Source organism: Cydia pomonella, chromosome 13, assembly GCF_033807575.1.
Source record: "Cydia pomonella isolate Wapato2018A chromosome 13, ilCydPomo1, whole genome shotgun sequence".
NCBI lineage: Eukaryota > Metazoa > Arthropoda > Insecta > Lepidoptera > Tortricidae > Cydia > Cydia pomonella.
Genome location: NC_084715.1, coordinates 9,995,988 through 10,013,475, shown reverse-complemented (window position 1 = coordinate 10,013,475; position 17,488 = coordinate 9,995,988). Strand labels below are relative to the sequence as shown.

The 17,488-nt window shown below is 37.5% G+C and overlaps 2 protein-coding genes across 2 annotated transcripts in view; one reads left to right on the top strand and one right to left on the bottom strand.

The window, feature by feature from the left end:
- Positions 1–17,488, top strand: part of LOC133524168 (uncharacterized) — a 137,294-nt gene that overhangs the window by 96,150 nt on the left and 23,656 nt on the right. The window lies entirely within an intron of this gene.
- Positions 4,692–8,237, bottom strand: LOC133524157 (uncharacterized). Its single transcript, XM_061860020.1, has one exon. The coding sequence runs from the start codon at positions 7,553–7,555 to the stop codon at positions 5,948–5,950; it is 1,608 nt and encodes a 535-aa protein (XP_061716004.1). The 5' UTR covers positions 7,556–8,237; the 3' UTR covers positions 4,692–5,947.

The window sequence follows — 17,488 nt, the reverse complement described above, 5'->3', positions numbered from 1 at the left end:
CTGGAGTTGCAGGCGTCCATAGGCTGCGGTGACTGCTTACCATCAGGCGGGCCATATGCTTGTTTGTCACCGTCGTGGTATAAAAAAATTAAAAGAAAACTATAGCGAGCATATTCAGTTAAGCAATAAATTATATCTTATGGCTCCTCTACACGATGGACCATCATAGTGGCCCACTAAGCTGGGCCATCGTGTAGCGAGGGTAGTGGCGTCGGATGGCTTATGGCGCGGCGGGATGGCGATGGGATGGCCGCGGTGTCGGTTTTTCGTCCCTCCTGTGGAACCTCGGATACGATTGGGTCATCCGTGTGTTATGCCGATGACACACTAGTGGCCGTGTGAGGAAAGGAGCTAGAGGAGGTGCTCAGGCGGGCGGTGGTAGCGACTGAGCTCACGGTCCACCGCATAGGCCTCCTAGGGCTACGAGTTGCCCTGCCGAAAACCGAGGCTATGGTCCTCGGGGGACCAAGGGGATGGGGACGGCTGTCGACGGGCACCGTGATAAGGGTCGGAGTCGGAGGCAAATTTGTCCAGGTCAGGGCCCACTTTAAGTACTTGGGACTTGTCCTGGACAGAAGGTGGACTTTTGAAAAATCGTATCTCATTTAAGTGTGACATTTTATTTTCTTCATAATCAAAGTGCGGTTAAAGAGGTTTAATCTTTGTTAATTAAGTTGTATTGTATCTTTGTGTTATTGGATGTCCATGATTGTAGATACTGTAGGGGCTGCGTCTTACATTCGCCCAAGCTTTAGGTGATATTTAATAAATAATGTATTAATTTAGGTTTTCCCGTTATGCGCAATGTACATTTTAGTTAATAATTTTTACGAAACTGTTTATTACGACCGTTATAGGGATGAGCTTGTAAAAGCATTGTAATATAAGTAATCTGTTTCCTTCCCTTTGTCGGCACTTGCCTTTGTGTTAATCTCTCTTTGTTTTATTTCTTTGTCAGTTTCCGAATATTGTTAACTTTAAGTCATAAAGTAATTTGTAGCCAGCGGGATAATTCGTGGGAAACGTTAGGATTCACCATATGCGAAACCGTTATAGGTTCTGTACCGCTATAGGGACCGTGCGCGTTGGAGGGTCTGCCATCTTGTGCCCTGAATCGGAACCATAAACATGCACATGTACACGTCACGTGTTTTCTTGTGCATAGTAGGTTCTGCCATCTTGTGGGCTACATCGGGATAATAAACATCACATTTACGCCTCGCGCCAAAAATTTGATGGCTCCTGTGCTGCCTCCTACAGTTCATGCACGCTCCCTATTCCTATTGCGTACCTGATGCAAGGTTATAATCATCGGGATCGCGGGAGTCAGAAGATAGTTGGTAGTCAGACGTCAACTCGACAAGTTGTCTCGTACCTATTATCACAGGTTGAGCTTGATATCGTATCACTCCCTCGTGTTCTCTTGGTACCTATCTTTAACGGTCGAGCTCGATTATATATCGCTCCCTATTACTTATTGTAATTTGTGTTAGTTTAGTATTGAGTTGTGTTAATATAGATTAATTATTGTTACCGCGTCTGAACTTTCCATTTCGAAACAATCCCAACATCTAAGTACATATACCAAACCCCATTGCCAAAATACTCAAATTTTTCCTTACCAAAAGTTAAATAACAGAAAAGAAGCGTGATTGTTTTACTTAATATGATGGTGAACGATTCATTAACATTTACTAATAGTGTAGGCTGTAGTCCTGCTCACGTCTAATGAATTACTCTGTAAATGTTATTTATATATTAACACTAAAATTCGCATTTCAATTTATCTTCCACACTCAAATTTATTTACGTATGTATAATAGAGAATTATCTCTTTTTATAAAACTGCTACTCAATTTCTCCAAAATATTAAAAATCCACAACGTTAATATTCAAGTTTTCACTTCTGCCGGCACTCCCCGAGTGCAACCCGTTGTTTCTTTTTTTGTATGCGTAGGTACCTAAACTTTCGCGACTCTTATGAAAACTAGATCAGCGCCAAACTTGTCAATAATGAGACTGAATACTCTGTCATATAAAAACAACTACACGAATTTTATGAAACTTAGCAGTTTTAGTATTTATTATATTTCATATTCTGGAAAGGACATATTTACGATACTTCTTATGCTGGGAATAATTCCTTAATGAGATGCAATGCCAAAATCAAAATAGGTGTTTATTCATGATGCAACGAGTAGTATTTTTACGAATACTAATAGCACTCTATGGATTTTATAAATACGAAAAGTGGCTATGATTAAGGTACGAATTTAACCTTGCAGTTATCCCCATACACCGACATGGCTTAAGCAAAAACAACGGTTTGGCGGCCGTAATTTTAGTCACTCGCGCGTCATGTTTTGGAGAGCCTAAGGCGTGCGAGACGCTCGGCCGTCGCGAACGCTACTCACATGCACTGCTAGTGCTAGCAAATAGGCACTAGGCACTCCGAAACATGTCACGCGAGCGACAGGATGAGGGTTAGGGGGGTATGAAATATGTGACACAAAACAACGCATCTTTAGCAATCATTCTCTTACAAAATTGAATTTTTCACAACTTCAAGGGGCAGAAGACCTGAGACATGACAGTAGATTTAACTAGATACCTTCATGATATATTTTAACCACCCGCTGAAAAGGTTATGTTTTACCGTGTAAAGGTGAGTCTCAAGGCGATTTATTTAAATTTAAATCCCTTAAAACTCACAATGCCACGTTTTTGTTGTAACACTGGGTAGGTACTTTAAATATAAATATGTAACATAATTATTATTATATCCATCATTTATATCCAGCTACAGTAATTAAAAATATTTATAATAATCATTTATACTTAAACATATGTAACACTCTTATGAATATATACTTACTTAGAAATCATATACACACACACTCAAACACTACAGTCGCACACATACAATCTTGGGTATTGCCAACCCATGTAATATTGCTAGCCCTTGGAAACAGGGCCGACCGAGAGAAAAAAAAAATAGGGACCAGGCTGAAAATCAGCGCTGGATGCCACATATCTAGCACAGGCTGAGACTGATTGCCTTATATTATGTAGGTACCTATTAGGTTATGTTTTATCTCTTATTTTTTCTTTTTTTTATAATTCGTAATGTTTAAGGAAGGTATAATTTGTAGTTTTGGTAATTTTTTTTTTTTATTTTACTTTACTATAAAACATTTAAAATGAAAAAGTAATAATTATTTTTTAATAGGTATTTGGCGAATACGAATATTTATATTCGTTACAGCTAGCACTGTAACTATGTATGACCTAACGATGCCTATAAAGGCATAGCATGCATGCCAAAAAATAAATATATAATACATAAAGCTGCCAAAATATGTAAGATATTACATATTTTGGCAGTTTTTTAAAGAGTTTAAAGTGATTCACCTGAGCAGGTCTCCTGCACTTCCCCTTCCCTACTATAAAATAAAATAAACCTTAGTAAGGTGCTTTCTCGGAGCTTATGAGTATCAGGTACAAATTGTACGAACATCGACCAAACGTTTATTGTTATTATACTATTTTATCGGCCGGTCACTTCAAAGAGCCATGTGGTAATTTCATAGCTTTGTTCTTCCTCGAAATGACCAATAAAACAACTAGCGCCAGGTAGTGGTCCTATACCCGAACATTTGGCAAAGCAATGCGAATACATTTAAAAAACTGTTTTACTATTTAGAGCTATACTTATTCAGATTTTTAAATTTGCTATGGATTTGCTATTGAATATGATACGAACACTTGCGCTTATTGGCGTGTGCGGAATGCACTGCGAGTCGCGTACTCGTGTCAGGCATATCATATGCCATGACAAAAATCCCCTTAGGTCGCGTGGTCCGATCGACTAGTCCGATCAATCGGAATACGAAGTTTTTTTTTTTCCTGTTGGCTCGATTGATCGGACTATAAAGACTTAGAAAATCCTGTCAGTCCTACTATCGGTGTAATGGGATTTTAAAAGTTCGTCTAGTTCGATCGATCGAACCACGAGACCTTGAAAAATCCTCTTAATCCGATCACACAATTTTTATTTTTCCTGTTTGTCCGACCGGTACTTTCATGGTTACTTTTGTAATCTACCAACATCTCAAAAGTGTTTTCTCACTTTAATTAGCCATACACGAACGGTTTTGCCCGTCGGATCGGGCACATCCGTGGCTATATCTCACCACACACCGACGGATTTGCCTGCGGACGGGTGCCCGGCGGGCAGATCCGTATCTATATTTCTCGACACACACGCACGGATGTGCCCGCTGGCGGTACATCTGGCGGGCTGATCCGACGGGCAAAACCGTCCGTGTATGGCTAGCTTTTCGACGCGGAATTATCTACGGTTATTATTAGTCTACGGTTACGTCCGATCAGTCGATGCAACAGGAAAAAAAACGTCCTCGTGGTTCGATCGATCGAACTAGACGAACTTTTAAAATCCCATTACACCGATAGTAGGACTGACAGGATTTTCTAAGTCTTTATAGTCCGATCAATCGAGCCAACAGGAAAAAAAAAACTTCGTATTCCGATTGATGGGACTAGTCGATCGGACCACGCGACCTTAGGGCAAAAATCACGCGAAAAATAAATTGTATTCGCAAGAGCAGACACTTTAATAGGTTACCTTTGGCTGTATAGAAACACGGACAAGTGCGAGTCGGATCAATGGCGCTGATTTTGCGCTAGTAGAAACCACGCATTCGCTCTTTGATTGCTCTTGTTTGAGGCTAAAAGCTAATAGGCACTTGTATTTAGCCTAAAGGCAAAAGCCGAAGACAGATCTGTGCGAATGTAGTGCTCAAACACGGAACAATAGTAGCAAGTACCTAATCAATCAATAGTACAGGACAAATAATATTGCGGCTGTGTGCCAAATAAAGCCTAGCCGCATTTTATTTAACACGTTTGTTTACGGGCATAGCGCCATTCTCGAAATTGCCTGCTATGGCACAGGTAAATCCCATACAAGATGTTTTCCCGTGTATGGACAGACTGCCACGTTGCATTATCTATAGAAGCTGTGCCACATATTGACAGCTCAGTTTGTACACAACTTCGGCCCTCGGTGCTCGGCCTTCGGGCTTTGCAATTAAGATAATTAGACCGTTATTCTGTGTTTAAGCATTAATCTCCCGCAGCTCGGCCTTCGGCCTCGCATGTAGGCGTGCCTATCCTGAATGCTTCGTGCCCTTCGGCTCTACGCGGAACTCTGGCTTCGGCCTTCGCATTTAAGATACTTGTGAAATTTGCAGGAAATATGAACAAGGCCACATGTACTATTGTTCTGTGTTCAAACACAGTTAGTGCTCAAGCACTAACCTCCTCAGCTCGGCCTTCAGCTTCACGTAAACCATTGCGGCTGTGTCCCTAAAACAGCCTAACAGTATTTTTCTCCTAAGTCCGACTCACGCTTGACTGTAGATTTTTAATAGGTTTCATGTCAATTCAATAAGTGTCATTTATTTATTTAGGTTTAAAGAATCTTTTATTACTCATAAGAATATTACAATTCACTTACATGAGTGAAACATACTTATACTAATAATTAATTACATTGACGAGTGTTATGTGGCGTGGAGTAAAACACAGTTTGTCGGTTCAAACCAGACTGATTTAATTTGGGACGTAGTACTGCTTATAAGGGAGACAAGTCTCATTAGGATATTAGGATAAACATGAGAATAATAAACAGATTATGGTCTCAGGACCATTTGAGATAAGTTAACACTAATGAGTAATGACAAATAACACATTAAGACATGAGGATGTTTACAATTATTGATGGGAAGTGTAAATAAAGTATTTAAGAAACTAATTATGATTTCAAAGTACAAAACTATTGGGAAAGGTAAACAAATATGTGAGTAGCAACTTAATAACTAAAACTAGGTATATGGATGGATCATATTATATAACACCTCCCCCCTTAGAATAAAGATTGGGCGTTAGCGCCTGATCTTTTAGAAGTCGCAGGAACAATGGAAACGGGTGAGATTGGCTGAGAATGCTGAGGCTCGATGTCTTCGTCTTCATCATCTGTGACGCAGCTAGTTGAGATTGTAGACATGGGAATTGCGACGTGGGTTCTCTGTTGTCGAGATGAATTTGCAAAGCAGTTATTGAAGATCTGGATGCATCCGTTGGAATCGCGATTTGGAGAATTTGGTGTTCGGCGACGTAGTAGAAGTCCATTGGGGCAGCGTTTGCAAATTTTAAATACAAGGTAGGCTAACATTATTATGCCAAGTGTAAAATAAACCCAAGAGAAGGTAGTGTTGTTCCTTTGGGCGAATGTTGTGGATTTTATTTTCTTGATTTCTTCTCCGTATTTATCTATATGGTTTTTCATTTGTTTCAAGGAATCTAGTGGCAATTCATTAATTTTACAGTCGTCAGTTCTTATGTCGGGTACGATTATAGGGTAAGTTATATTTTCTTCGGAGTCCTGGGATGCTGATAGCGTGCTGTATCCAGTGTGGAGTTTACAGTTTTTCTGTAATGATAGGATGCCTGCGCCCTGTATCTTGTGATGTGTTACTTCTTTAGTGCATTGTAGGACGCAGTTGGTTTCGCCAGACAGTATGTATAGCCACTTGTTGTTCTCGATGTATTGAAAAGTGTTGATGTCGGCTTCGAAGGTTGAAGTAGTGCAGATTTTCGGAAGGGATTTGGAGATGCTGTGGAGAATTTGTAGTTCACACAGGGGACGAGCTGTAGCGTCGTAGGCGACGAGACCGGTGCAGACTTGTTTTTCGCTGGCGTATGTTTTGCAGGTTTCTAAACTGCTTGTCGACACGTAGGTTTGGCCGCTGGGGTTCGCAGCCAGGTACACGTGCTCAGGGAGGAATGTGGTATGAAGAGAGGAATTCGGATGTTTTATAGGGATGGAGTATACATGGTATAAGTCGAGAGGGTCATTCTGAATTAAAGGGAATGTAAGTATATATACAAGTTTATCTGAATATACATATGATGATAGAGAGGAAGATTCTAAGATTGTGTGTATATTTTGTGGGCTAATGGTGGCAACTAGATGTTTATTCGTGCGAATATGATTCGATAAGAGGAGTTCTTTATAAAGTTTTTTCAAGGTTATAGTTGACGGATTAATTGTATTGGACTTTGCAAAGAGGATACTAGTTAGGCATTCGTTGATTTCGTTTTCAAGGTTTACTACTGACTCTAAAATTTGAAGGGAAATAGCTGACACATCTAGGCTGGCTTTTAAACTAAACAGAAGTGATTGAGAGGAGTTAAGGTAATTATTTAAGCGTTCGATGTTTTCGTTAATAATTAAATCATCATAAGTGATTTTGAGAATTGATTCGTTGAAGGTTTTGACAGTCGAAGAAATTATTTGAGTTTGTTCGAGCATAAGTGATGAAAGATCGGTTTCACGTTTTTCGAGTTGGTTAATATAATCTTCATAATGCATGGCGTCTTTGGCATCAGGTGTACCAATGAGCCATTTAAGGACGACGCTCAGGCCGTCTAATAATTCGCGCTTTTGTCTTGAATTTTTTCCTAAGTACATATTTAATTCTGCTAAACGGTTTTCGATTTTTTCTTGGTTTAGTTTAAGAAAAGATTTCGTGGTTTCAATGTGGGTAAAATTATTATATTGGGTAGAGACGATATGAAATTTGGTTGCTAATCGAACAAGCGAATCTTTTGCGATAAAAAGGTGTCTAAGATCCCTGTAGATAACTAATTTCCAGGATTCGTCGCTTAGGTAGATCGTGCCTTCGTTTTTAAAGAATAGACCGGAGTAGGAAGGGAGTGGTTCGGTCAATTGACCTGTAGCTCCATTCGCCGAGGCGAAGGCCCTGAAAGGGGTATATTGGTTTGATTAGAATTATGAGATTTATTTGTACGTAATTTGATTATTTTTTTGAGTTTCTTATATAATTTGTAGAGAACTATGTATAAGATTAATTTGATTATAGAGCATATAATAAAACTAAAGTAGGGATTATTCATAATATAAGATAGAGATGAGGTATTTTGGGGAATAGGTAGTGCAAGTGCCGGGCAGATGATCCTGGAATGACAATAAGTGCCATTAATACGTTTTAAAATATAAGAGTTGTCAATGGATTTTGATTTATAAACTATCGTACCTAAATTTATTTGGATTTTTAAACTAGATTTTGATTATGGTACTAGATTTAGATGAGTTTTCCTAACCTAAAAAAATTGTTATGTGGCGGCTGTCGGGAATACCCAAAGATACCCCACACCATTTTATATAAGACAGTAGTAGGGATGTGTGCGTTCTGGCTCAGCTTTGGAGGGTCAAACAGTCCTGGTTTTGGTTGATGACCTTTTTTTTAGCAGCCACACTGAGAACCTCAGGTGTTACTTGGTGTCAACAAGTGGGCGGGGTGTTGGTTCAAGATGTCGCTCTCCTATTGGTCGTTGCGGTCATTAGTGGTTCTAATTAGCTAATGACATTCCATTAATTAGGCCACACCTCCTAGTTGAAGTTATCAAGTGGGCGGGGTCTTGGTTTTAGTAATTACATAATTCTCGATGGGACTCTGCTATTGGGTAGGTAATTAATGATTCCCTAACTGCATCCATTAATTAGGCGACATTGCTCATTTACGAGTAAACTGTTATGAGCCTTTCATATATTCTTAGACCAACCAACAGACGTTTCTCAGGGGTCACGGTTCTAACCTAACCTAACCTATCAACAGCGCATCACGGTTTAAACCTAACCTAACCTACCAACAGACGTTTCTGTCTGCTCAGGGGTCACGGTTCTAACCTTTTTTTTTTTTTTTTTTTTTTTTTTTTTTTTTTTTTTTTTTTTTTTTTTTTTTTTTTTCTAGGGGGGAAAATGCATTCCGCATACCACCCGGGTACGGGGGGTGACCCGAGTGGTTATGTGGGACTCCCGTCTAGGCTAATGAGGCCCACGGTATACCCACTAAAAACCCCCCATATGCCACCTCGCCGCCTTATTGGTGGGGTTACGGGAACACTTGCGTACTCATCCGCGACCCCACCGGCGGCAGCCGCCCGCGAGCGGCTCCTTCGCGGATGCCCGAGGGCCCTTCACGCGAGGCGCGCCAGATGGTTCGACGCGCCTTCCTCCTCGGCCTCCGTCCTGCAGTATAGCGGACCCCCCCGAGCCCGCCACAAGGAGGCCACGGGCGCCAGAAAACTCCCCAGCGCCCGGCGGCAGATGAGGTCCATGGTTCTGCCGCAAACCACAACTGGGCTGCAGAGGACAGGGAGAACGGCACACCGCAACACCGACACTCCTCTTCCTCTGCAGCCCCACCAACGCCGCTACAGCGGAACGGCCCCGCCAAGGTCGCAGGGGATAGGGAGAGTGGCGCATCGTGATACCATCACGCCTCTTCCCCTGCGATCCCACCTCGGCCGTCGAGGATAGGGAGAACGGCTAACCGCAATACCGACACTCCTCTTCCTCGACGGTCCACCTCCAACGCGTCACAAGTGGGCTTATCAAGCCCACTTGGAGCGTCCTCCTCGGGCCAGCCAGCACCTCAAACAGGCCGGCCCTGGTTGCCTCTTCGCTTCACCGTGGGAGACCAAGCCACGGCTACTAAGCCCCTCCACCACGACAAGGTGGGCAACCCTCGGGGGGTCACGGTTCTAACCTAACCTAACCTATCAACAGCGGGTCACGGTTTAAACCAAAGAGCATATAATCACTACGTTTTAAGAGACGGGACTTCCATACTACCGAGTGGAATCCCTTTGTTTCGCAAATCATTACCAAAATGTACGACAAAGAACTGTCAAAGAACCATAGTACCACCATAAGCAATTTAAATAGTGTAGTACGCTACACGCTTGCGTTTCTTATCGATATCGATAAAATGGGAAGGGTTGAAATATAGACTCTTGTCTACAAATTTTGTACTCGAAATCAAGTTAGGATCGAGTTCACATTTAAGTTGTATGTTATATAGTGGATAGTTCTATGAGTGGACTAATACGTGGTCGAGCTTAATGTCGACTCGATTTTTGTTTTAGAACACCTTGTTGTTCTTCACCACTAGGAAGAATCAAAGTAGCACTTTTTTTCCCTACTAGGAGGGATCACTTTTTTCCTCTTTTTGCATACTTCTTAGGTTAAATTATTTAATTTAATTACCATTAATTAAATTTATTTATTTATTTGTACCATAATAATTTCCTCATAAGTGATGTGAAAAGCAGTATGTAAATTTATCACGTGGTAGCAAAAATATTTCCACCTTAGGGTGGTATTCCACCTATCCAATTTCTTGGTCCAATGTCATTGCGTTTCACTCTGTCATTAATCAAAATGTGAGACGCAATACACATTGGACAAAGAAATTGCATAGGTGGTATACCACCCATAGGCGTTAACAATTGAATCCCTCACTACGCTAGGATTCTATTTTAGAATACCTCGTTACACTCAGATTGTAATTATAAAATCCTCACTATTTCTTTTCTTATTTTTTTTTATTAAAAGCACTATTTTCAAAATGATCTGTAGATACATGTTTCAATAAATGTAACTTTTCTATGGGAAGATGTATCAGATCTTCGTTCCCAACAAATTTAACCCACTGCCTGCATCTGAAAACATACAGCCTTGGTTATGTACAGTTTATATTCCAAGTGTTTGCTAATGAGATGATCAACTGATTATTTAGCGCTAATATGCATCTATAAATCAAATCAAATATGTTAAATAATGACCATTAATGCATAGATGATAGATAATTTTCCACTGAAAATCTTCGACGAATTAATTTTGTGTCATAGGTATTGCATGCAAGTTCTCAGGAAATTTCACATATTTTATTTAATTACTTACACTAATATACAAATAAACATACAATTATCGATAGTTTTAGTACATCCCTAGTTCACAACTAAAAATAATATAAAATATCAAATTTTCGATGTGTTTAAAGCCTGCTGCACCAAAATAAGGTCAAAAGTATCTAAAGCAATACGTACCGGTCATTATCCAAGGGAAATTTCGCCATAAAATCCCTTTTTTCGTGATTTTCTCGAGTGGCTCGCTTGCCACATATTTCACACTTAGTAAACCGTTTTCTCGGTGGCATTGTAACAAGCTCGTTCTTTACTCTGATCACGGTTCACTATTTTCAATATTTTCACTAAATAATAAAGAAATTGCACGAAATACCCGAACAAAACATTGAAGCCTTCATAACAAACAAAACAATTAGGCTGACAGTTGACTTGATGTAAACTTGACAGAATAAATAGCACTGACGTTTTATTTTTCTTCGTTGGCAAAGATTTGCGAAGTTCGAAGTTCAAATCAAACCTAACCTAATTTTATTATTTTTAGAATACTTCAAATATCTAGTTTTATAAATATTCTCGTTCATTACAAAGTTGAATGTTGAAATCTCTATTTCACACAATGGAATTTTAATGTGACTTTAATGTATGTATAATCTACTTAGTAATTGAGCTTATCATAATTGTTAGCCAAATTCCAATAACACGTATTTAGAAGCAAAACAAGTTATCAATTATCAAACAAGACTTTGTATTGAAACAAGATTTTTAATGATCAAGAGTTGTATATATAAAGACCTACGACGATTTCTTTTTTATACTACTATCGATTGACCCACGCTGTACTCCTACACCAAAAGGCATCAATATGTCGGTAAGTCTTCAATTATTAACTACAAATATTGCACATGTTTTTCTAATGTTAAGATTTTAAGAACTGTGGTAATCACGAAATTATGTAAATTTACAATTGTGTAACACATGTTTTGTTTTTAAATACAGAACTCCCCATCAAATGTCTTCGACGGCCAAGACTATACATTTAAGCAGTACTATTATCCAGTGTCAGATGCAGAGGACAGCCTAACTTGTGTACCAGACGAGCCGGTGAAGCGAAAATTAAACACACACTCAAATATCGATGCATTCTTTGACCAGCCAAAGATAAAGAGGAAGAAAAACGTGTCTTCCACTGTAGGAAAAGGCTGTAAAGGGGGTGGTATATCATATATATCTACAAACAAAGACGATGGTACGAATTCGACACATCTAATCAAAATAGAAATATTTGATATGAAAAAACTATCCAAAGTTTCTGATACAACTAAACACTGGATGTTTGCGGATGTGCGTGCAAAATATTTCGTGATGGAAAATGAAACAAATAAGCACTTACAGCAAGCTAAAGATCTCATTTACGGAATCACAAAGGAGATTTCCGAATCCGACGAGTGTAAAAAGTACCATTTTAATTCAAAAGTCTAATCACTGTTGTCTAATTGTGAATAAAAATATATAGTTTATACATGTTGATGTTTTATTTCTTTATTATATTGTGTGTAGTTATAAATAAAACCAAATCACATTTTTTTATCATATTATATTTATTCAAATAATATTCTAAACATATGACATATAGTAACATCATTACTTATTCTGTTTACAGCGGAAAAAACATTAATAAAATCATGCATTTTAACATTTTTTGTTTTTAAATAAAGATAAACTAAACAATATTTTCCACAAACCGATGTTAAATAACTTTGCAGTTCTTAGTGATTATAGAACCACTTCTTAGCATTTCTTTTCAAGAACATTTTATGATAACCTTCTGGTTTTCGACCGAATGAATCAAAATATTCACCAACACCATTGACATCAATGTAAATGGCTAACCAATGTGAGCCAGGTTTAAAATCTGGATCTAAGTTGCTTATTATGAAAACAGGTAGTTGAACAAACATTGGCATTCTGTTGGCTGCAAATACATTCGATTCCAAGGCTATATTCATTTTATTCATATAGTGTTGAATCTCATGTGTATCCATCTTGAGCTATGTTACATATATGATAAAATAAGTTATTGTCTGATTTATTTATTCAGTAATTAACTATTATAATCGACATTTACATCTCGGTTTTTATTTATTTCTATAACATTATCAAACTCAGCATAAATTATACAATTAATTGTTGTTGTTAATGCTGTATCAAAACGAACTTCTAGTCTCACACTACCATGTCTGACTAAATTCCAATGTGAGCTTGAGCTGGCTGAAAGATCTGGAGTTAAGTCAAAAGCTAGTAAACAGTAGCCTCCTTCATAGTCCTGTCTACCTATCGAGTTACCTTCATTGAAAAAGTGAATACCCGTTCCAGAAAACAAAGTATGATAAGTTGATGCAAATAAACCTTCTCTGAATGAGGGCTGCAATGTCTTTGATGGTACCTGCTGACCATCAACATATAAACTAAATAGGTTTATTCCATTATTATCGAAATTAAATGGATTTTGTGTGAAACTACCATTAAATGCTGAATTTTTTACAAACCCTATAATACATCTTTTAGGTACTTGTCCTAGAAATATGTTATCTAACGTTTTACCTTGAATTCCAGTTGGAATTGTTAAAACTTTAACTTCTGCTCTAGTGATAGGATATTTAGCAGTAGTCGAGGCTAAAACTTTTTGATGTGCTAGTAAAACAGATGGATTGATACGAGCCTTTCGAATAATAAGGCTTGCGTCTAAAATTGACACTTTAAATTTTTCATCCTCACTGTTACACATGAGATTAAACACTTCCTTACTTCGTACTAACTTTATACGCGTTTCTACACCATTAATTAAAAATTTGTCTTGATTAAATATATCACCATGTAAATGGCCAATCATGTCAATCGCTTCATTCACTTTAACTAACTCTTGTCTTTTAGAAAAACCCTTATTTGTACTGTCTGTAGCATCCATTTTATGAGGAGTGTCTTGATACCACAGTCCACATGTAAGATGAGAGGTTTTAGCTGCAGGTCCATAGTTAAGTAATGTTTCTATATATGCGCGATATGCATAAGTGTTATTTGGTGGAGACACAAGTTTTTGATTTAAATACACATCTAACTGATTGAAGAGCGAGTGTAACCAATTATTAATAGGTGCAATTTGAGTTGTAGCTTTAATGGAATTCGATTCAGAGCATACTATTTTAGCTTTTATATAGAGCATAGTATGAGATAAGTCGATATAGTCATCTCCCGTACCAGGTACTTGGAATTCAATTGGTCCATCATCACTCAATGATGAAATCGGTTTGTAATGAATCCATTGACCACTTTCAATGCTTGTTTGTGTTGATGGTAGAGCAAACAAGTCCAACTCGGACTTAGCACATTCACATGAATGATTATGTATGAAGGCCATTTTTTTTTTTTTAAGATGAAAAAATATCTTCAAATTTAGGTTTAGTTGATTTATGAGATCGTCTTCCTTGTAGTGCTTTACGTGCAATGACCGAATGTCTTGCTTTCCTTATTCTTTTATACCCTGAACCACTCATTAGAGAATCAATCTTATCATCGGCCTTTCTTTTTAAATTAGAACTGGCATCTTTAAAACGTGATTTTAATGAGTCCTCCAGAGGATGAGAGTTCATCATATCAGAGAGTAATCCAACACCGGCATTTAATGCTTCTTTACCTACAGTTCGAAATCCACTTGACAATAGAGGCAAAACGGATCTAAATAATCCCCCCAAAAAACTTCCAATTCCATGTCCACGCTGATGAGAGACACCTTTATATATTATTCCAACGCCAGACCCTGCCTGATGTGAGTAATAATGTTGATATGGACAAATGTTATTTACGTTTTTTTGATTCATTTTATACGCTTAAAGTGTAGTTTCACACAGGATGTACCAAACTGGAATGGTACTCGATTGCCAATGCTTGTTCTTATATCTATTTCTATAGTATCAAACTCTCTGCGCATAACGGATAAGTAGTGAGCTGGTGAAAATGCATGCATTTTGTAAGCTCCATAAGTGTACTTAGTTGGATCAAGTGGTATAATGCGTATTAAAGATGACATAACATCCCCTACTATCTGTGGTTGAATAATATCCGAATAAATGAAAATCTGTGATGGTAATCCTAAATATAAATTGATAGGATATTTACCAATTGGCTTTGATACTATATTTGTTCCTGGTTCAAACCCTAATTGAAGACTTAATTGCGGTGAGACAATTAAAGATAATAAATCTGTATTAGTACGAGTGGCTGTTACAAGTTTCGATATATCATCATATCTTATTTTTATTTGATTTTTCAGCAAGGGATTCTCATTAAAAGCTTTTAAAAAGTTGTTAACATTATCATATGTTGTTGCTGGTATGTGAGATTTATATTCTACAATTATATCACTTCCTGCGTTAGGGCTTTGATTTGCATCATTACTATCTTGCAAGCGCGCTTTCTTTTTTATGTAAAGAATATTTTCATGTTCTTGAACGTTAAACATTGTACATGGATAATGAAACTCTACTAATCCAACAGTCCATTCACCCTCCAACTTGATAGTTTTTGGTAACTTAGTTAAAAAGTTTGCAGTCGTATTTTCTGGATAGTATGAAATTGAACTATTGCTCAACAGTGTTAAATAAAAACTGTCATCAGTCATATTCTTTCAATATCTGATGCGGGGATCCAACTATTAAATTTGTTGGGATAACCTTTCCACTTGACTAACACTTCCTTTCTGCCACCAATGCGACGGGATTGTATTATTTTATCTATTTTATGCATGGTGGTGGGATCATAAAATACTTTTTGCAGCTCCTTTGAATAGAATGTACCAGTAATTGGTTCATTCTCTAAGTCTTTTAAAGTATAAACAATCCAGGGAGATCTCCTTATAAAAGTATCAATCACAAATATTTCGTCACTCCAGTTAGTTTCATAGCCTTTTTGAAAGATATGTTTATGCTTAGTTATCCTAACATGATCCCCAACTTGAAGCAAAGGATGTTCAGTAACATGTATTTTATTTTCTTTTTTGCCATATAAATTCCGCCAAACTGTCATAATATTATCATGATTGACTTCATTTGGACACATTTTAATGCTTGAATGAAAACTATGATTGTACGAATGTAACAAATCTTGTAAGATGTCAATATATCTGTTGGTATTTTTAAAGGTAAAATAACGCCACATTTTCATCTTTAAAGTTCTTTGAAACCTCTCTACAATGCTAGCCTTCATATCAGGATTATTTGTTGTATAATAATTAATACTTTTTGTCTTAAAATATTCCTTAGTAACTTTTGAAACAAACTCAGTACCTTTGTCTGACTGAATATGTCTTGGGGTAACTTTAGCTTCTGCGAATATGTTATCGAAACAGGTTTTTACTGTTTCAGGTTTTTTATCCTTCATCGCTCTTGCAAAGGCATATTTACTAAATACATCAATAACACACAGAATATACTTGTACCCGTCATTATATTTACTATAACTACGCATATCACTTAAGTCAGCTTGCCAAAGTTCATTAAAATTAGACAGAATATATTTATTTCTTTGAAACCGTTTCTGCAGAGGCTTGTGAAGTGTGTAAGTTTCTTGAGACTGCAACCAATTTTTTACTTCATTTCGCTTCATCTTTCCACGCATGGCTTCTGCTAATTTGTTGACACTACTAAAACCGGCAGGATGAGAAACATCGTAGTATATTCTAGCTATGTCTTGTATGGGTTCCATCTTTCCCAGTTCAATTGTTTTTTGGATATATCTTTAGATCTAATTGATTTTGGCGTTGAAGCATTGAATTCTTCCTTCTTATGATTTTCTGCTGATTTATGCACGGATAGCTGATTTATATAATCTAAAGAGCTTGGATTACCAACATAGGTTAAGGGAATATTTAATTCTCTTAAAGTAGAAGCAAATCTTTCCCACCCCAATGGTTTGATGCGCTTGAGTGGTCTTACCGTATCACTTATAAGATCAAATATGTTACTGCCTGATATAACTTCATTATCTATAACCACTTCTCCCCCCTCTTTCCACCAAATTTTAGGCTTACTTTTTATAATAAAATCAATCAAGGCTTCACCTCTTTTTTTATAAGTCTTAGGAATTAATTTAAGCATGTAAGATGGTGAGTACTGCGTAGTGAATGTACTTAACCTCCGAGGAGTTTCACCTACATCTGGTAGAGGGGGATTTAAAACTATCGTAGGATCTTCATGTTTTTCTTCTTTATATGGTACAACGGGCTCATTCAACTTTAATGACTCATCCTCAGTATCAGCTAATATAGATAATTTGAGTGGTCTCCTATTTTCCTCGGTAGCATGTAGATATCTTTGTAAAGCTTGAGAATATAGTGCCCATTTTTCGCGATCATTCAAATTACTATTTATAATGTTTTGCATTTCACCATCTAATCTTGATGCAGCATTTTCCGAGATATAGCCATTGTTTGATTTAAGTCGATCAATTAACTCTGGTTCAACTAGTATCATTTTTTTTGTGTGCTGCATATTTATTTAATTAGCGAGCTTAACAGACCATTAATAACCGCTCCTAAAATTATGGGAAGGAATGCCCCACCTTTTTGTACAATTATATTTTTACGTATTTTATTTTTACCCTTTGATATTAGTTTTCG